At 39.1% G+C, this 21,939-nt stretch overlaps 1 protein-coding gene across 1 annotated transcript in view; it reads left to right on the plus strand.

Annotated features, from left to right (window-relative positions):
- CTNNA1 (catenin alpha 1) overlaps positions 1-21,939 on the plus strand; it is a 176,839-nt gene that overhangs the window by 63,153 nt on the left and 91,747 nt on the right. Inside the window, exons 6-7 of the mRNA XM_012475556.3 lie at positions 6,267-6,536; positions 9,547-9,750. Of these exons, the coding sequence (XP_012330979.1) occupies positions 6,267-6,536; positions 9,547-9,750 (474 nt within the window). The remainder of the gene's footprint in view (positions 1-6,266; positions 6,537-9,546; positions 9,751-21,939) is intronic.

Genomic DNA, 21,939 nt, shown 5'->3' on the forward strand with positions numbered 1-21,939 from the left:
TGAGACAGACTTTCACTCTGTTTTCTGTCACCCAGGCTAGAGTGCATGGCATGATCTTGGCTGATTGCAATCTCCGCCTCCCAGGTTCACATGATTCTTGTGCCTTAACCCCCTTCTCTCCCGACTCCACCACCCACCAAATAGCTGGGATTACTGGTGTGAGCCACTGCATCTGGACAAGATTTTAAATTATTTTTCTGGCAATTTGATTTCCTTTTCCCCTTTTTTTTAAAAGAGAGGGTCTTGCTCTGTGCCCAAGCTGGAGCACAGTGGCGTTTTCTTGGCAGCCTCAAGTGATCCTCCAATCTCAGCCTCCCAAATTGCTAGGGCTACAGGCATGTCACACCCAGCTAATTTTTTTTTTTTTTGGTAGAGATAAGGTCTTGTGTTATGTTGCCTGGGTTGGTCCCGAACTCCTGGGCTCACAGAGACTTCCTTTTTATTGGGTTCTAGTATTAAAGAGTTATGTTCCTTTGTTGGTGTCATATTTACTTGCTTTTTCATGTTTCTCCTGTCCTTGTTTTGATGTCTTTGCATCTGGTAGGACAGTCACCTCTTCTATAGTCTTTTAAAGGGCTTTTATAGAGACTTTCCCTTGCAATTGGATTTTAGTGTGCTGGCTGGAGAATGTGTGGTGACTCTGTGCTCAGGAGGAGCAGTGGTACAGTCTTTATGCAGCTTCTTCATCTGTGTTCAAAATCATCAGTAACTTTGGGTGCCTCAGTTGCCTAGGCTGTAGAAGATGGTGGTAGTTGTGGCAGTCATGTAGGTCCTTGGTGTCAAGGGCTTTTGGGGTCCTTCTCCTGTTTATCCCACAGTAGGTGGGGTGATCCCTCTTTGTGTCAGGGGATCTTTGTGTCAGGTATGACACAGTGTACAATATAAGCAGCTGCTGTGGCACTGGCTTCCAGATACAGGTGCTTGGAGTGGCTGTGGGGCAGGGGTCTCAGGTTCAGGGTTTTGTGAACTTACTGTGACACCTGCATCTTGGCATGTAATGAGTGCCTGGCTTTGTTCTCTCTGGCAGAGTTGGATGTCAGTTGCCCATAAATCCAGGATCTGTGACTCTGAAGCACTTCAGTAGCTTTGGCCTAGGGGCCTAGGTTGAGGTGTGATTCTTCCTCTAGGGAGCAGGGCACAGCATTGGCACAACTAGGGAAGAAGGGGTGCTCTGGAGGTTTGGGCCCAGGGAGCAGGGTGTGCGTATCTACAATTTGGGAACCTGAGCCAATAGGGCTCAGTGGCAAGTTGGGGCCCAGAGGATGAGGCACCATGCAGTAGTGACTCTAGTCCTCCAGATGGTGGAGCTTGGCAGTATCCTAGGCTCTGTGAAGCCAGGCGCAACAACAGCATGTATCACAGAATGGCAGTTGTGTGTGCTCTGGACGGGGTGGGGGTACAGCACAGCGATTACCTACTCTGCAAGGAGAGGAGTGTCTCAGCAGTTCAGACTCCAGGGGATCCCACTTTAGGGAAACAGGCTACTAGAGATGTTTGGCCTGTAGGGCGATTGTCTCTGCTCAGCCACTGCTCTGTTTTCTTGGATGCAGGTTACTATGTCAGCTTAGCCCTGGGATGCTCAGCTGCTTCAGGGCACCAGTTCCTCAGGAGACAAGGTACTGCTTCAGCTGAGGCCTCGGGGGCATGACTTTTTTGGGCAGTCCAGGCATTGTTTCCTTGGAATGCAGGGAGCTACTTCTGCTAAGGTATTTGGATGTGTGACTGCTCTGGGTGCCATTTCCTTGCATGCAAGGCACTGCTTCAAATTGGGCACCAGTGTGGGGTGAATCCTCTGAGCAGCAAAGGTACTGTTTTCCTGAAAGGGGAGTGATACTGTTTGAATCTGCATCCCCACCCAAATCTCATGTTGAATTGTAATCCCCAGTGTTGGAAGAGAGGGGCGTGGTAGGAGGTGATTGGATTGTGGGGGCTGATTTCCCCCTTGCTGTTCTCCTGAGTGAGTTCTTACAGATCTGGTTGTTTAAAACCTTCCCCTTCGCTCTCTTCCTCCTGCTCTGGCCATGTAAGACATGATTCCTTTCTCTTTGCCCTCTGCCATGATTGTAAGGGTCCTAAGTGACCCCCACCCGCCACCTCCGCCAGCTGTGCTTCCTGTACAGCCTGTGAAACCATGAGCCAATTAAACCTCTTTTCTTTATAAATTACCCAGTCTTGGGTAGTCCTTCATAGCGATGCCAGAATGGGCTAATACAGGGAGAGAAGTAGGGTAGTTAAAGTGGCTTCCTTTCTCCTTGGCCCCATGAATGAGGGTATAACAGTTGCTTGCAGCTTGGGGATGTTTGGCCAATGGATTGTGATAGTCTGGTGGTGACTTAGCCTTGGGGATGAAGGGAAGCTGTGGCTACTAACACCAGGAGCAAGACACACTCCAGCTATAGTTCCATTTCCAAGATGGTATAGCACAGTAGTTGCATGGGCCATAGAGGGCAAGTCACAGTGTTACCCCCTTCTTGGAGGGAACACAGCAGTGTGGACTCCAGGCAGCTCCCTCAGCTGGGCTTAGTGCCTATGAGAACTGCAGGGACAGTGGTGAGGTCTGTATGTGTCCGAGGTATTGATGGGGGTTGCTGAGATGCTCTTGCTTACCTTCTTCCAGTAGGGAGGTTTGTCCTGGTTCCCAGGTGATCCTGGTTGGAGTATAGGCTGGTGGAGGCCTGGTATTTCCTTCTTTTTTCCATGTGGCTGCCTTGAGTTTTGTAACTAGGGTTTTTGTAACTCCTCTATGCACTCTGGTGCTCTATCTCAGTTATTTTTGTTAACATATAGTTGTTTAATTGTTGTTTTGGGTGTTGTTTTGAGGGGGATGAATGCTAGGAGCTGCTAGTTGGCCATCTTATGTCACTATTTTAAACCCTTTGTAAACATAAACTCAGTTAATCTTAACAGAATAATGCAAGATAGATACTATAACTGATTGCATATTAATTTTAATAGAGGTTATGTAATCTGGCAAGGTCTCTCAACTGACAAGTAGTGGAACCGGGATTTGAACCCAGGTTATTTGGCTCTAGAGGACAGAGATACTGTGTTTTAATTCTTCCTATAATCCCTACTTCCTAGAACATTGCCTGGGTATAGTGGTGTTCACTAAATACTTAACAATTGAGTGACTAAACTGCTTTGCTGTACTGGAATTGGATTCTAAATGTGACCCTAATCAGTTGCTTTCTAATTAAGTGTGGCTGGAATATTATTTGCTGACTAGAAGTGTTGAATTTCATTAGCTCTATGCTGTTCTTTGACTGTGAGTGTAAAAGTGATGTCAGAAGTAAGGATGAGTTGGCATCGACCCTAGCTCCTACGAGAAGGACCACCTCTGCCTCACATTGTCGACTCTGGCTTCCTAACATGCTGGTTATGTAATAATGCCTTGATGCTTACATTCCCTCCCTCCATGTACAGAGAGCTTATTGAGGTATTTGGTGAGAATGTAATGCTTCTTATTTATTACTTAGTCTATGAATTCTTGCCCTTTGTGATTTTTTTTTCTGAAATCTTGAACAGACACTGAATAAGTGATGTTATTGTCAGTGTTTTATTTGTAAATAATTTGGACTGGTTGGATTATTTGACCATAGCCATTTGTATCCAAGAGAAATCTATGGCTGCAATTTTATATTGTTAAGAGAGAAATGAGAGGAGGCTTTCACTTGAATTCTCAGCTCTTGGTTAAACGCAGTGTTATAGATTGCTTAGAAGTTAGCTTCTATTTTTTGGTGAATCCATGGGATGGATAGTTCAGATTACATTGAAAGCAGTTCTTTGACTGTTCCTGAGTCTGCTTGAACCATCACTGGATTGGTGAAGTTGGGGGTTATGAAAGCTAAAGTAGACCAAGAGACTAATTTCATAAGTAATCTAATATGTTGCTTAATAGGCCACTTTCCTCAGTAATCTGGATTACTTATTGGCATTATATATGTTGAAAAGAATACTTTAAATCATTATTCTTATTACAATAAATACTGCTGTATTGTGATAGTGTCCGTTTCTTTATGTAAGAAATTTCTTTGTGCTAAGGCAAGAGCAGCTCTAAAGAGAGAAAAAAGAATAGTTTAGCAGTCAGGACAAATGCTGGTATTTCATTGTTATTTTCATCATAGATTAAAATATATCCCTCATATTTTGTAAATAGGAGTCTATCAGAGATACAGTATGATGAGGGCAAGACATTTAGAAAATGCCACATAGAACATATGCACCAGCTGTTTAAGCATAATGGTTAGCCCTAGCTCCTTGTCATAACTCAAGTCTTGAAATGATCACCAATTCTCTAAATCCACAGGATCCTGTTTCTGAATCTTTACCCAATGTAGTCTTTGGAAAAGTAGAAGTTTGTACCATACCAGGCAGTGGCTTAGGAAAGTCATGAATTACTATTCAGCAATAGTAATTATGGCACCTACTAACTTGAGATGACCACTAGTGTCTTTGGTAACTAACCTTTAAAGAGGCTATGCTGATCTAGGTCATAGATAGTTAGGAGGAATGCCAAAGCTGATTGCGAAGCATTTTTATAAAACAGTGGACAATTTAAGTGCTTTAAGGCAAATTCCTTCCTAGAAAACTTTTAGAACCCCCGAGATTGTGGTGAAGGCATTTAGAAAATGCCACAGAAAACATGAGTACCAGCTGTTTAAGTGTAATGTGTAGTCACAGCCCCTTGTTGCTTGAGTCTTTAAATGATCACTGATTCTTTAAATCTACAGGGTCCTGTTTTTGAATATTTAGCCTAATGTACTATGTTACCGGGCATTTGGAATGCTATGAGCTATTACTTGAGAATTTAGATCCAAATGAGAAAGAATTCTAGGAGGAAAAGTAAACTGTCATATTATACAAGGTTTGAATAAAGATGCAAACCTAAATATATATACTAAGATGAAGTTTCAGAAAAAGGAAGCCAGTTTGGTGTCTCTAATGCCTAATTAGGAACTCATCTAGAAAGATGAACCACTAAATAGCTAAGTCAGACGGCTAATTGAGTAATTGGCTTTGTCCTTTTTAACTTGGTCAATTTTCTCTTACTGTTTACACATGTAATACTTAAAATGTTCAAGTGTATACTCTGGGATTCAGTTGATGACATTAACATTGACATCTTAACATGTAAAATAGAGTTGGCCTACATTTAGTGATCATTTAGAGATGTCACTTGTATTCTTCTGTGGTGGTGATCCACTTTTACGAAAGCCCTTTTTTTTCCTTCTGAGTAATGTGAATATAAGGGGGATACCAGAAATACCCACTTCCCATTCCCATCTTGTTTATTTTTGGCATCACTTATTTGTCACTTAGCATATCTACTCAGCCTACTAAGTAGATGCCATCATTAGTGGAAATGATGCCAAGGACCTCAGATCCTTTGTACTGTGAGTTGTAATTACGGGGTAGAAGAAATTAAAAAAAAAACAAAAACAGTTTAAGACCACATCTATGCAAAGTATTGTAATCATAGATTATGAAGCATATACGTCTCAACTTTATGGCTTAGTGACCTGTGAACTGTTTAATGTACTGTGTATGAAAAGTATGGTTCTGTGTCCTAAAGTGGTCTTTGGGGTGGGGAAGGGGAGGGGAGGAGTTACATGCTTGTGAGAATAGCCTTGCCATATCCTCACCTAGTTTATCTAGTTCATGCATACCTATGGTATCCTGGACCAAATTTCACAAAACTCTTAAATGAAAAATTTAAAAGAAAAAATTTTTAAAAATTTAAAAAAAATTTAAAAGAAAAAATCTTAAATGAAATTGCGTAACTTAATAAAAAATAATCCTCATAAGAGGTCTTAACTCTGTTTGAATGTATCTCTTCATGATCTTTCTGTTTTTGATTGGAATAGTACAGATATCTATATAGAGTTGTAATCAAGATGCTAGGGAGTTTTGTCTTTAATGCCTTATTGAGTACTGTACTAAGTACTTCACATACATTATCTAATTTAATCCTCAAAACAGTAAGATGCCTATTATTGCTTTTCTTTGGCAGAAGGGGAACCTTAGCCCTGAGGGTTTGAAATAAGGTCACAAAATATCCAGGAGAAATCTAGGTCTGTGTGATTACAAAGCTCAGAATCTTACCTGCTAAGCCATACTGCCTTCTTTGATTGACTTTCAACTAGATTGTTAATGAAGATAATGTGTCTAATTAGTAGAAATTCTAACTTTTCAGCATTTACCGACAAATTTTTATATGAGTAGAACCCATATAAAGAGTGCTTCAATTTGTTATTTTACTCTTGTAGGAGCTGAAAGATGTTGGCCATCGTGATCAGATGGCTGCAGCTAGAGGAATCCTGCAGAAGAACGTTCCAATCCTCTATACCGCATCCCAGGCATGCCTACAGCACCCTGATGTCGCAGCCTATAAGGCCAACAGGGACCTGATATACAAGCAGCTGCAGCAGGCAGTCACAGGCATTTCCAATGCAGCCCAGGCCACTGCCTCAGACGATGCCTCCCAGCACCAGGGCGGAGGAGGAGGAGAACTGGCATATGCACTCAATAACTTTGATGTAAGTTATGCTTGGGTGGAAATTTCTAGCTTTTGACCATCCCTCAAAAGATAACAGGTTTCTGGGGAAAAGTGATCAAGGCCTCTAATGATAGCTCAGTTTCCTCTTAGATCTGTAATCTAAGTCAAAAGAAATTATGAATCATCAGTTTACTTGATTTTAACTTGGCCTAAAACATTTATTTTTAGTTTGAATTAAACTTCTGGATTCTTTTATGTAGCTTGTGTTTCCTATGAGGTCATTCTTTATTGAGGATATGGGTTTGGTTCATTTCAACCAAGATTTTGACCTTCTGGCAGATATGAAGCTATGGTAGATACAGAAACAAAGTACACGTAGGGTCTGCCCCTGAGAGGCCGTGGTCTACTGGGAGACAGAGAAACATCCTAAGTGACTGCAGCAAAAGTACCATCATTGTAATCCTTGTCTGCCTAGATATACTTCTTTTCAATGACTACAGTGGAATAATGAACAAAAATTTAATCAAGTGGAAGCGAATTTGGGATTAAAATACTTTCTTAGCATAATGCCATAATTACTTTTCATAAATGATGCTCTAGGTCTGTCCTGTGTACACAACTCTAATGTTAATTACTTGGTGAGTTATGTGTTTTTAATTCCTACCCAAAATGCCTCATGGCTTCCAGTAGATGGCAGCAGTTTTTTTTTTTTTTTTTTTTTTTTTTAAGGGCTTTAAAAGTAATATTGGAGCAAATTAAGAACAAATAAAGGAAGAGAAATTGTGTTCCAGGTGGCCAGCATCCTTTCATAAAGTAGGGATGCTGTGAAATATAAAATAATAATAATAAAAATACAGTGGAGTGCATTTTGTTTTTAAGTTTTTTTTTTTTTTTTTTGCCTTTACTTTTTCTTTCTTTTGCCACCTTACTTTTGCTTAGGTAGCTGATCCTTGTTGATATGCATGACTGATTTAAGACTTTTCATAAAGTGAGAAGGCATGTTAAGTCTAAAGACCTTGGTGTTAGAACTCAGTTTTTACCATGGAGCTTTAAACATTAAACTATTTTATAACAAACTCTTATGGTGCATGTTAAAATTTACTAGCAATGTTGTTTTTTCCCCCTCAAAATTTGGCAGCATTGGGTATCTTTCAAAATAGTAGCACATTTTGCCCTAAGTTGAGTAATATCTACCAGAAACCGTTTAACTTCTCAGGGCCACAGGTATTTATTTGTAAAACGAGGGTTTGTACTAAATAATCTCAGGCCTATTGAGGCTCTGTTACTGTATTAAAATTCTGTGACCATTCATCTCATTTTTGTTGGCCAGAAAGCATTTTGTATTCAGTTTTGACCAGAGAAATCCTGTAAAAACCTAATCTGGTAAGAAAAATGATCAGCTAAAATGTAGGTTAATAATGAACTGAAGGTATTGCATGTTCAATTTGAAAACTGAGGGTTCTTTGGAAGGGAAGGAAGAAATGTATACTTATTGGAAAAGGGCAAAGTTTTGGTAGAAAAAAATTTGGCATTTAAGTTGAAATCAATAAGGACATAGTTTCTATAAAGAAAAATTAAAGCCATAATATTTGCACAGACATTTATCAGTGTGAGAATAAATTCTCAAGTGGAGATTTATCAATTTATAAATTTATCAAGTGAAGAAATTGGAGGGAGACCAATAGCTGCTATCTTGAGGATGCTGATGTTTCACCTTGTACCTATAGCTTACTTGTGACCAGGCCTCACTAAGCACTGGGAAAGCTGGATGTAAGTGGAGTCGGGAGGGGAAAGGGAGAAAGAAAAAGGATTTATTTATCTATTTATTTTTGAGATGGAATTTCGCTCTTGTTGCCCAGGCTGGAGTGCGATTTTGGCTTACTGCAATCTTTGCCTCCCAGGTTCAAGTGATTCTCCTGCCTCAGCCTCCTGGGATTACAGGTGTGCACCACCACACCTGACTAATTTTGTACTTTTAGTAGAGATGGGGTTTCTCCATATTGGTCAGGCTGGTCTCGAACTCCCAACCTCAGGTGATCTGCCCGCCTCGGCCTCCCAGAATGTTGGGATTATAGGCAAGAGGCATTGCGCCTGGCCGAAAAAGGGTTTATTTTTATTGGAGCAGTTCTTCCTCATAGAGTAGCTTTTTGGGAGGATTGCTATCATCTCTTATAGAATAGTAGAGGTCTTTGAGGAAAGAAAGTCTCTAATTTAGACATAGGATAAATCTGAGACTGAATTATTTAGAAAATTTGATTAGATGTGTAAGGTGAGGAAAATAGAAATTCATTATAAATGCATTTCTTTCTGAAACTTTAAGGTTTAGAGATCAATCGTGTGTGTGCACACGTGTGTATATTTTAAGAGACAAGTTCTTGTGTGGCCTATGCTGGAGTGCACAATCATAGCTCATTGCTGTGGGTTCAAGTGATACTCCTGAGTAGCTGGGACTATTGGCGTGTGCCACCATGCCCAGCTTATTTAATTTTTTTGTAGAGCTAGGGTCTCACCTTGTTGCCTAGACTGGTGTTGAACTGGCCTCAAACAATCCTTCTCTTTCAGTCTCTCAAAGTGCTGAGATTACAGGCATGAGCCACCACACCTGGCCTGTTTTGTTTTTATTTTTTAGTTTTTTTGTGGTGCAACAGTTCTGAATATCACATGGCAGTTTTATATCCTGCACATAAGAGAGAGGTAACTTTTATTTTCTTTGTAATTCTCATCTGATGATTTGAACTGCTAGTATTATACAGGTTTACCTTTAGATATTCAGAATAAGTTATGTGAGCATGATATATTTGTATTTGTGGTATCAGCCCTTGTGCACACCCTGTTTGGCTGCATAGCATTACTTCTAGTACTTTCTTTGAGGAGTGATCAACAGTAGGCCAGCTTCTATGGGACAGCCCCTTATCTGCTAAGAAGTATAACTTTCTTTCAGATGTTGAAATTTTTGTGTTAAATCTTGATATTACTAATATCACTTTCCTCACCTTGAATAAAGGAGGGAACAGAGATGAGTACTAACATTCAGTAATACTTCTCTGCAGAAACAAATCATTGTGGACCCCTTGAGCTTCAGTGAGGAGCGCTTTAGGCCTTCCCTGGAGGAGCGCCTGGAAAGCATCATTAGCGGGGCTGCCTTGATGGCCGACTCATCCTGCACTCGTGATGATCGTCGTGAGCGAATTGTGGCAGAATGTAATGCTGTTCGCCAGGCCTTGCAGGACCTGCTTTCGGAGTACATGGGCAATGTGAGTTTGAAAGCTTTTCTTTGAAGTAGATATTTATGAGGAGTTTTCTGTAACGTGTTGGGTCTGAGATGTTTCATTATTAATATCAAATATGTCCTTGACTCCTCGATTTTTTGGGGTAGGCCAGATTTTTTAAGGAACGGATAAATGGCTAAGTGGCTCTTCCCCCTCTCCAGCTTTTTAAGAAATTTTAAACTTACAAAAATCATGCAATATATACCTAGGAAATTTATCTGTATTCATCAATTAACATGTAGATACATGTATAGGTGTGTGTGTATATAAATATATATGTATATAGTGGATATATACAAACATGCTTTTTTCCCTCAAGCCTTTGGAAGGAAGTTGTAGACGTTGCAGTTCTTTACCTCTAATATTTTAGCATGCCTCTCCAAAGAATAATGACCTTCTATATCACTAAAATTTTACTATCCCAACTAGGTGGCTGACTAACTTTGGGCAAAGGGGAATGTTGAAAACCTCTTCAGTATTTGTAGTTTATGAGATTTTTTTTCATGAACCATGTTGAATGTCATAAGAGTAGATAATTGCCAAGTAGAGTTATATGAAGCAAACTCTGAATAGAGGGCTTTTGAATTTTTAAGGTTTGTGCATAAAAACCAAGGCTATGACATTTGATACCCGACTTTTTTTTTAAAGGCCATAGAAGATTTTATATTTGTTGATTTTTCTCTATTGCCATATGTCTTTCTTTTTTCCTTCCTTTATACTTCTTCTATTCCAGTTATTTAATGCTAACTTAGGGTCCCTGCCATTTAGACCTTGGACCCACTATTTTACTATGGCTAATTAGCAATAAATTAAGTAAAAAAATTATATGAAATCATTTTACAGGGAAGAAGGACAGTACAAATTAGTTGTCATCACTAGTGTTTTTTTTTTTTGCTTATTTAACACATTGAAGAAAAAGATCTTGGTCCTTTCTCATTGTTCATTTGCCATACATCTTGTCTGTTCACTTACAGGCCTGTATAAGTTAATGGGTAATGATGAATCACGATGGAATTTTTAGGGTGAAAATGAATGCCTTCCTCTGTTTATCTTGGTTCTACCACACTGAAATTAGTGATGCATATTGATTTTTTTTTTTTTTTTTTTAAGTAGACAGGGGATTTCACCGTGTTAGCCAGGATGGTCTCGATCTGCTGGCCTCGTGATCTGCCCACCTCAGCCTCCCAAAGTGTTGGGATTACAGGTGTGAGCTACCCGCCCAGCCCATATATTGAATTTTTTTAAAGCCATTGTCCGCTGGATATGGTGACTCAAGCCTGTAGTTCCAGCGCTTTGGGAGGCTGAGGTGGATGGATTGCTTGAGCCCAAGAGTTTGAGACCATCTTGGGCAACACGGTGAAATCCCATCTCTACAAAAAATACAAGTTAACCTGGCATGGTGGTGCATGGCTGGTCCCAGCTACTTAGGAGGCTGAGGCGGGAGAATTGCTTAAGCCTGGGAGGTCGTGGTTGCAGTGAACCACAGTTGCGTCACTGTACTCTAGCCTGGGCAACAGAGCAAGAGTGTCTCAAAAAAAAAAAAAAAAAAGGACCATGTTTTGATTATAGGCAGTCTACTTCAGAAAAATGAGATTAGAGATTTTGTTGAATCAAATGGAAAAAGCCATTTTTAAGTCACAGTGAAAATATGGGACACATTTAAAAATCCATAGCTAAGCTTGAACGTTAGAAAATATTTTTTTAAAATGGGTATGCTGAAGAATGGCTCACAATGTTGCAGTCTTAAACGGGAACAAAAACTCATGATAGGTAAGTGGATCAGTCAACTACTATCATGTGTAGTGCTGGAAGTCGTGTAAAAGTGTCTAATGCAGTTATTATTAGGAAACCACTTCAAAAACAGACTTTGGTGGGAAGGAGGATGTGATAAATCTGTTCTGATTGCTCATTCTAGAGCTTCCTAATCAGTATATAAGATATTCCTTGAGTCTTGGGGTTTCACATTCTTGGGCCAGTCACCCCGGTCATGAGTACTTTCTCTCTAGAGTGCCATACAAATAATGCTGTCTATTCATGCCATCGATGTAAGAAAAAGTGGGAAACACTCGTTTATACTGAATACATGGAGACCACAGTAGCATTCTTAAATGAAAACTGGAACAATGTGTGATGTGAGGCTGAAATTTGAGTATTAAGGTAGGGGTCTTGAAAGAAATCTTCTTGAGATTTAGAAATGTATTTTAGGAGATGGTCTCTGGGTATGGTGAAAAACTTTAGTTTCCTTGTATGGACTCGTGTAATGGTGAACAGGCTTGGTCCTGTCAAAAAGCACTGAAGTGAGGATAAACGGAGAGGGCAGAGGAGCACACTTGAAGAAAGCTTAGAATGATGAAAGGGTCTAGTAGAAGCAGAAGGAACTGGGGATAGATTTTTGCTTATTTATAAAGCATTCAAAAACATTTAGAACCTCTAGTGAGTGTCAGAATATAACCAGCAATGTCTACCTGTCACTCAATTCATTCTGAGAATGTGTCACATGCAGAGCAGTGTTTTGGGCACAATGTAAGAGCAGGAGTGAGACTGTGATTCCTCCCTTCTGGAATAGTCAGTTTCTATGGGGGGTTTAATAGGAGTGTCATAGGTACAGACAAAATGCTGTGGAAATTGCAAGGAGGTTGAGGTTATTTCTAGCTGGGAAATCCAGGAGGCTCTCTAGAAGATTTATTTTGAAATATTTTGGTTGACTTCTACCTTGATTTTTTTTTTTAAATGGTTCATTTTAAGTTTTTCTGTTGAAAAATGTTAGACAAATAATTGTTATATGGAGAATTGAAATGACCTACATAAATGAAAACTTGTTTACTACATGGAACTTTGTAAACATTGTTGTGAAGTCCAGAAAGGCTCACATAATACTCACTTTTTCTATTTCCTAGATTCTCTCATATTGTAATTAATATTTTTATAGCCACACATTCTTAAAGTGTCTTCTTCTTTTTGTGTTGCTTATTACAAAGCTCCACCGGCTTTTTCTCTGAGGCAGCGATTCTTAACTTTGGATGCACATTACAGTCCTTGGGCAACTTAAAAATCCTAATGTTTCAGGTGTACCCCAGACCAATTAAGTCAGAATCTCTGGGTCAAGATCTAGGTGTCAGTTATTTTAAAAGGCTTCCCAGTTGATTCCAATGTGCAACTAAGGTGGAAAAACTGCTCTGGTAGTTTATTCTGTTTGTCCCTTTCTGTCCCCACTGCCATTATCTTCAGTGTCTCTTCACTCTCTCTATTTTCCACTTTGTTCTGCCTGCCCAGGCCAGGCTGAGCTGTTGTCTTTAGTAGGACATTATTCATTATATCTGGAAATTCCCTTCCTACCTGGGTAAACCTAATCTGCTCTTTCTTCAGGGTCCACATTTGGTTTTCATCTCTCTGCTGAAGGCCATTTCAAACTACATCATCTTACATTATTCCTCTGGTGACTGAAATTTTGTGCCTTATTATTGCATACTTCCTTGAATTATTGTTTAATTGTGTTTCCTTTATTTTATTCTGCAACTAGGTTTTAAACCTTTGGAACATGACAACTATTTAAAAATATTCATTCATTGTCTAGTATAGTGCTGCCAGAGGTAAATCCTTGCTTAATGAACTCATGCTGGTTTGGTAGAATGAGTAAAACGAATAATTTTGGATTTTCATGGGGCTAAGGATACAATAGTGTGAGGGGAAAAACCAAAAACCCTTACCCTTATGGGCCTTACATTCTACAGGGGATGAAGGAGGAGGCTATGGTGGTTTATTTCTACTTCCTATAGATCTCTCAGTATACAGATGACATTTGTTGAAAAATTAAACCAAATACTCTGAAATAGGCAATTAAGTGAAAGTGATACCTTAAATCAGAGCGGAGTTAAATTTAATTCATCTGCTGAGGGCCCGTCCCTTTTAACATTTCCAAGGGTCAGGAGGCTAGCAGCATTAATGTTGTTGCTTGCATTGTGGTTTGATGAAGAGTTGGTAGGGTAGTCTTGGCTCTGCAGCTAACTCAACTGTACAGGCTCTAAGGAAATATTGATAAAAGCAATGCATTTGACCTCTGCTTACTTCACATTAGGGAGATACCACAGATGCATGACAGTGGAGGTTTTGCGACCCTCAGTGTATCCTTGTAGTTTCACAGATTACTTCCAGGTTTCCTTGAAATGAAATGTGGTTATATTGTGGTTATGTTTAATTTGTTTTTGCTTGTCAGCCTAAAGTTGCTCTGCCTATGAGAGAGAAAAACAGCTTTGGATGGATATCATAATCTTAAAAGGTTTAAAAGTGAATGGATTGAAATTAAAATGAAATGTAACTAAATTTGAAAATGTTATTACTATTTTGTTTATTTTTTTCATAATTGGAAGCCAGACATGTGCATTAAATTACAGAACCACCACTACTGTTAGCATTTAGGGATATATATTTCCAGGCTTTTTTCTTTTCTTCTGTGCAGAACATAAAACAACAGTTTTAACTCTCAGTATTTTCTGCATATAAACATGAAATATCCATAGAACTAGGTTTCAAATTATTAAGTTAATGAGTTAAAACAGTCTGCTGTCTGGTTGATGGGCTAAAATTTCTGGTTTTCAAATATATAGCTGATTTGGTTGCCCAGTTGTGTGATTTAATGTTCTCTGAAGTTATTTCTGTGCTACTGAGAAAGACTTCTGAAGGGCCCTATGCTTTATATAGCTGACCTCTTTATTCTTCTGAGGGATATGCTGTTAATATGTTCATTTCTCCCTTTTTAAAGGCATGTGTTTTTCTAATAGTAGACTTTATTGGAACCAGACTTGTCTCTGTTACCATACCACCCTTCAACCCTGACTCCTCAATGAACAAATAAGCAAAACTACCCCATTCCCAAATCTCCAAATCTGAAAATACTTAAGACAGTGTCTGAAATATAAAGGACCCTCAGCCTTTGAAATGAACTCCATTTGTTTTTGACCAGAACATTCTTGCCCAGCAGATCATGGTCATGTTTGACTGACTGGCATTCGGGCTTATAATTGGTAAGAACAAACATATGCCATGGGTTTGAGTAGTACTGTCTCTCTGCTGTTCAGTATGGTAGCCACTTGCCATATGTGGCTGTTGAGCACTTGAAATGTGACAGGTGTAAATTGAAATTTGCTGTAAGTATACACCAGATTTCAGAATGTAAATTATCTCATTGATAATATTTTAGATATATTGGTTTAAATAAAATCTGCTATTAAACTTTACTTTTACCTGTTTCTTTTCACTTATGGCTACTAGAAAAATCATATTTACATTGATTATATATGTATCTATAATGTATCTGTTATAAAAATTGTATAGGTGGTTTATTTTTGGCTTGCATTGTATCTCTGTTGGATAGTTCTAACCGATAAGTAACCAACCAGCCAAGGTGAGTAGATAAGAGGTTAGGATCAACCTCATTGAATGTTCAGAATGGCATGGTAGTCCATGTGTAGTTTGTGTTATAGCTTGTATTTTTTTAAATACTTAAAACTGTAGTTTTAGGCAGAAGAAAATTGGTTCAGTTTAGGACCTGGTAAGGATAATGTTCCTTAAGGATATTTTATCCTTGTTCGTGCCCGAAAACATTGCACATAGTAGTTGTAGGATCCCAAAAGAAGAATGCAATAACTGGACATATTTTGGTTGGACTGGACAGATATTTGAGGAATGTGATTATGTTAATATGTCAAGTATAAAATTTTAATTTGATTTGGGTAATAGTTTGATGTGAATTTATGAATGGTATGCAGCTAATGTTCATTTTCAAAGATCTTTTGAAAAGATATATTGTTATTGTAGTGAAGTGAAGCACTCAATTTAGATGCTTATCCTTTCTCAGTTTTGCAGATGTCTTCCTGGAATCTCCTTAGCATAGCCAGCGCTTTTGAAGGACTCTGAAGAGCTTGTTACTGCATTATTTCGTGGCTGCACTTTCTTCTCTTCAAAATTAGAGTAGCTTAATTTTTTCCTGATTATAAAAGTTCTGTGTTCATTATATATTGTCTGTAATATATACACCACTCATTTTTGTGTATAACATTCCAGACTTAATTCTGGATGTGTGTATATGTAGACTTATATCTGTTCTTTTCTTACCTTTTCCTCTTTTTAAAAATGTTGTTAGTAATGATTGTCCATGCTTTTATACTGCTTACCATATGCTAGCCATTGTGCTGAGAGACATTTTATCCCCATGATAACCCTGTTGAGTTGATAATTGCTCAAAAATACATATACATACAGGTGCAGTTTGAACTCGGATCTGTCTGACCTGAAAGTCTGAGCCCTTCATACTTTTACCATTGTACATCTTCCCAAGGTAACAAATATGATTTTATAACATCTTAATGGTGGCAGAGTTTTCCATTAAAATTAAATACCCCCAGAACTAAAATAAATACTAGAATCTAAATTTCAATATTAAGTTTCTGAAATTGAATATCCTAGCCTAAATAAAATAGATCCAGGTCTGGGATAGCTGCTTGAAGTGAGTGGAGCAAAAGGGCTTTTTAGAGTATCTTTCCATGCTAGACTGGTGGTACTTGAGTTCTGTAGATGTTTAAATGGGCTCTGCGGTGTGCAGGTACAGAGGCTGAGTTTTATTACACAGTTATGGTATGATTTCCATCTTTCTTTGAACTCTTGGGTTTTCTGCAAGAGATGCTTACCTAAATTAGTAGTCTATAGTTCTGTAGAGGCATTTGAAGATTATTTTATTGAATTGTTAGTGTAAGCTTTTCTGTGAGCTGCCTAATATACAGGGAGAGTTTATGTAAGTAGCTGTTGCATTGAATGCAAAATTTGAGCATGTGTAGGACTTGCTTTTTGACAGCAGCATTTATTTTTATTTTTTATTTTGTTTTTACTGTATATGTTTAAGGTATACAACATGATATTTAGATATGCATAGTTAAATGATTACTACAGTCAAGCCATTTAACATATCTGTTATCTTAGAGTTACCCTGTGTGGGTGGTAAGAGGGCCTAAAATCTACTCTCTTAGCAAGTTTTCCAAATACAATATAATACAATACTGTTAACTATAGGCTTCACGCTGTAGAGTAGAGCTCTAGATTTTTATTTTCTGCTCTGTCACCCAGGCTGGAGTGCAATGGTATGATCACAGCTTGCTGCAACCTCTGCCTCCCTGGTTCAGGTGATTCTCGTACCTCAGCCTCCCAAACATAATAGCTGGGATTAGAAGTATATATTACCAAGCCTAGCTAGTTTTTGTATTTTTAGTAGAGATGGGGTTTCGTGCTGTTAGCCAGGCTGGTCTCGAACTCCTGGGCTCAAGTGATCCATCCACCTTGGCCTCCCAAAGTGTTGGGATTACAGGTATGAGCCATCATGCCTGGCCAAGAGCTCTATATTTATTCATCCTGCAACTTTGTACCCTTTGACAATAAATGTCCCCTACTCTCACCATCTGGTAACCCACCTTTCTACTGTCTTGTTTTTATGTATTAGAGAACATGTGAATATCATGCAGTATTTTTCTCTCTGTGTCTGATTTATTTCACTTAGTACAATGCCCTCCAAGTTCATCTGTGTTACAGAGCAGCATTTATTTAATTTGGAAACCCTGTTTGTCAAAAATTAATGTGTGATTTTTTTACTGTTCAAGATAAGGAGTTTAAAAGACCTTAACTCTGCGGAAGACATCTTACCCCAGTTAAATTTGTGTTGCTTTCAAAGAGGTTTGAAGTACTTCCTGTGTATAAGCTACCCTGGCATTGTGAATTGCAGTATTTAGCAGGCAAGTTCTTAACCTTTATTTAATACCAGAAAGATACATGTTTATTTATTTGTTGAAGTGATGCTGGCCTGATGGAGCAGTAGTGGAGTGGGATTTTGAAATCAGGATGATGGAGCAGGCATGTAAGCCTGCCCAGTGTCAGGCTACAGATAGGAGTTTAGCCTCCTCAGGATTGCTGTTAGACTGTCCTTTATGTCACTTTGTGTTCTTTAGCTGTCAAGCGGGGTTGAAAAGACTTCATATCTAAAGTAATATTTCTGGATTAACAGGTAATAACCTCTAAATATATCAGATTATTAGTAATTAGCTGGTGGGGCAATGGGCACTATAAATTTTCTTTGATTTTTTTCCCACGTTTTTGAAAATGTTTTTTACATTGTTAATGTCACAAAGTTTAGAAATAAATTTAGACCCTTAGATTTGTGTGTCTTAGATTTTTAGGTTTTGTTTATAATCATACTGTGTTTGTTTCCAAAGCACTATTAATAGGGACATTTGATGGTGTTTCACACATATTAATATGTGGATTCATTCTTTCCAGGTAATGATTCATTCAGGACTAGTTTGACTAAAAGAGTAGTTTGGGGTTTTTTTTGATTCTGAAAGACCTTTACTGGATGGTTCCTTCCAGAGTCGGGGACAGGACACACATCCATATGCTGTGGCCAGGCATCCCCAGACACCTCAGTCTCATGAACTCGGGGCAGGAAGCTCACAGCCCATGGTCGGCTCAGCATTCGGGTGGGCTCCAGTGTGGTCACTTCTCTAGGGGCATGTAATTGAGCAGCTTCTCAATCAGATCCACGTGGGCCAACAGCATCTGGCAGCAGCAGTAGTGCTTTAGGCCCAGGGCGTCTAGGGCATCCCCCTCAGTGTATTCCGCCTGCAGGAGCCCCAAGTAGCCTCCCAGTTGTTGCTGACAATCTTGCCACAGGTGAAGCAATGCACGGGAATGATCATGGCGGCGGTGCATCCCAGACTGCCGTTAGTTTGGTTTTTAAAAAAATTACAGTATACATTTCTATTAAGTCTTGAAATGAGACTCAGTTATCTCTCTGTGATAGCATTTGCTTCATTCTTTCCTTGTAGTATATAGTAAAGTGATTTTTGACCTTGGAAGTATAAAATTGTGAAGTTAGAATTTGGAAGTGATGTTTGTTATCATGTGGTCTAGGGGTTGACAAATTAAAATTACCAGGTCAAGTCTAGCCTGCCACCTATTTTTATAAATAATGTTTTATTGGAACATAGCCATACCCATTTAGTTGTTTCTTCTTCCTCCTCCTCCTCCTTTCTTCTTTCTTCTTTCTTCTTTTTTCTTTCCTCTTCCTCCTCTTCCATTTTCTTCTCTTCCTCCTACCCCCTCCTCCTCCCCCTCCCCCTCTCTTCCTCTCTCTCCTCTTCCTTCTTTTCTTTTCTTTTCTTTTCTTTTCTCTTCTCTTCTCTCTTTTCTCTTTTCTTTTTGGTTTTGTTTGTTTTGAGACAGGGTCTTACTCTGCCACCCAGGGCGGGACTGCAGTGGTGCAATCAAGGCTCACTGCAGCCTTGACTTCCCGGGCTCAGGTGATTCTGCCACCTCAGCCTGCCCAGTAGCTGGGACTACCTGTGTGCACCAGCATGCCTGACTAATTTTTTTAGTTTTTGTAGAGATGGGGTCTTGCCATTTGGCCAAGGCTGGTCTCAAACTCCTGGGCTTAAGCAGTCTGCCTGCCCCAGCCTCTGAAAGTGCTGGGATTACAGATGTGAGCCACCAAGCCTGGCCAAGTAGTTTCTAAAGAGACTGCATGGACCTAGAGCCTAAAATACTTGCTATTTGGTCCTTTGTAGAAGCTTGCCAATTTTTATTTATTTATTTTTTTGAGACGGAGTTTCGCTCTTTTTGCCGAGGCTGGAGTGCAATGGTATGATCTCAGCTCATCACAGTCTCTGCCTCCCGGGTTCAAGTGTTACAGTCTCCAACTATAATTGTAGATTCCACCATTCTTTATTTAAGTTCTTGGATTGCTATTCCATTCAGGATTTTTAGTTACATTCAGTGGGACAAACAGAGTGGTATATATTTATTACATTTAGCCAGAACCAAAACTCAACCAGTGTTTTCAAAGCTGAGTCTGAAACTAGTGAAGTGTTAGGTCATGTACATACCCATGTTTGAGCAGTTAGGACTAGAACTAAGGCTTTTGATTTTTAGTCTAGAGATTCTCCTGTGGTGTTCTTTACATGTGATGCCACGGATGATGGGCAATAAGCTGATACTTCCATAGGATAGAACTTGTTAAAGCTTGATCAAGTAATATAATCTCCTCAGGGCGCAGCTTTCTTGGCTGGAATTGGGGTCATTAATAGCTGCCCCTCTAACTGACCTTGTTAAAATGCACAGAAAATCAAGACCAAGGAAACTATGAGGATGAGGATATAATGGATGGTGTTATTCAAAAATATCAAAATGCCTTGGAACAAAAACAGAAAAAATAAAGTGTGGCAAAGAATAGGGTGAACAGGGATCTGGATGGGCGGGGACCAAGGGACATGTCTTCTGTGACAGGTGCTTTTCAGCTTTCTGTGTGCTCCATTGCTTGCTCTCTGCCTCTAGCAAGGAGTCAAAGTGGCAGTCTCCATCTCCAGTCTGTGTGATTTTTTAGTTAAAGCATCTAATCACAGCTGACAAGTCTCCCTCTGCTTAGTGTGTGTGTGCAGTGCCATGTTTGATGAGAAACATAAAACTATAAAATGTGTGTACACATATGCAAATTGGTATTTTTAGGGAAAATATAATATAGTTTCTCCTTCAGTTATTCTTTTTAGCTCAAGGAGTAGGCTTTACTTTTTGGCAAAGTTGTCATGTGTTGATAATTAAAAAATTGATTTATTAAAAATATTGTGATTGTTTAAATGTAGCCAACTAATAGTTGTGGGAGGCCACCTATTTAGCTTAGAATGCCCATATGTGACAAATATGTAAAACTAAAAGCTTACCAGTCATAACCTTCTACCCTTATATTTTGTATCCATTCATCTTAAAACATTTTTTTAAAATTAGATATCTTATAGGACTTAAGGTAGTAAATAAAAACTCATTGTGACTATGGCAGTTAAGGATTAAACAAATTGGGTTTGTATGTTTGGTTTTTCTGCCCTCAAACTAGCCTTGATGTTTAGTTTTTTTGTCTTTAATCCTCTCCTCCCCCCAATAAATGTAGTTACATAAAGGGATGCCATTCAAATGCTTTTCATAATGGGCAGGTTGTCAGAAGCATTGAGTTTCTAAACTATCCTTGTCAGAGACAGGAAATTTCCTCTTCTCTGACTTCAGACCTTCTGTGTTGAAAGTTGCCTCTTTGGTTGATACATTTCTTAAGTCATAATGCCAACTTAGAAGGGCACATGTCTGTGGAATAAATTTTTATTCTTAGAGTGGATTATTTTATTCACTTTGAGTTGAATCTTTGTTCATATCTGATGACTGCTAATGAAGTCCTTGCCAGTAACTCAATGGCTTGCTTATTTTATTATTTATTTATTTATTTTTATTTATGGAGACGGAGTGTCTCTCTCTGTCACCCAGGCTGACTGGCTTGTTTGTTTGTTTATTTATTGAGACAGAGTCTTTCTGTCGCCCAGGCTGGAGTGCAATGGTGTGACCTTGGCTCACTGCAACCTCTGCCTCCTAGGTTCAAGTGATTCTTCTGCCTCAGCCTCCCGAGTAGATAGGATTACAGGCATGCGCCACCACACCTGGGTAATTTTTGTATTTTTAGTAGAGATGGGGTTTCACCATGTTGACCAGGCTGGTCTTGAATTCTTGGCCTCATGTGATCCACCTGTCTTGGCCTCCCAAAGTGCTGGGATTACAGGCATGAGCCGCTGCGCCCAGACTATTTTAAAGAGGAATATTGGGTATATAGAACCAAAGACTGTTGGGAACTAATTCCATTTGGTCATTCTTTAAAACTGCCATTAGGGCTTTTCATAATGTCATGATTTGAAAACATAAATTTCCTTTGAGTTACTATATACTGAAATAACATCTGGTCAGTAAATATCTTACAAATATTATTTCAGATGCTTTGGAATGATTGGTCTCCTGCTCTGGTTTTAACTCCAGTTGAAGGTTGTTGTTGTTATTATTTTTATTTTGAAACAGAGTCTCGCTCTATCACCAGACTGGAGTGCAGTGGCACAATCTCAGCTCACTGCCACCTCCACCTCCTGGGTTCAAGCGATTCTCCTACTCAGTCTCCCAAGTAGCTGGGACTATGGGTGCCTACCACCATGCCCAGCTAATTTTGTATTTTTAGTAGATATGGGGTTTCATCATGTTGGTCAGGATGGTCTTGATCTCTTGATCTTGTGATCTGTCGGCCTCAGCCTCCCAAAGTGTTGGGATTATAGGCGTAAG

The sequence above is a fragment of the Aotus nancymaae genome, unplaced genomic scaffold, assembly GCF_030222135.1.
Source record: "Aotus nancymaae isolate 86718 unplaced genomic scaffold, 86718_ANA_hifiasm-v0.15.2.pri h1tg000064l_1, whole genome shotgun sequence".
Taxonomy (NCBI): domain Eukaryota; kingdom Metazoa; phylum Chordata; class Mammalia; order Primates; family Aotidae; genus Aotus; species Aotus nancymaae.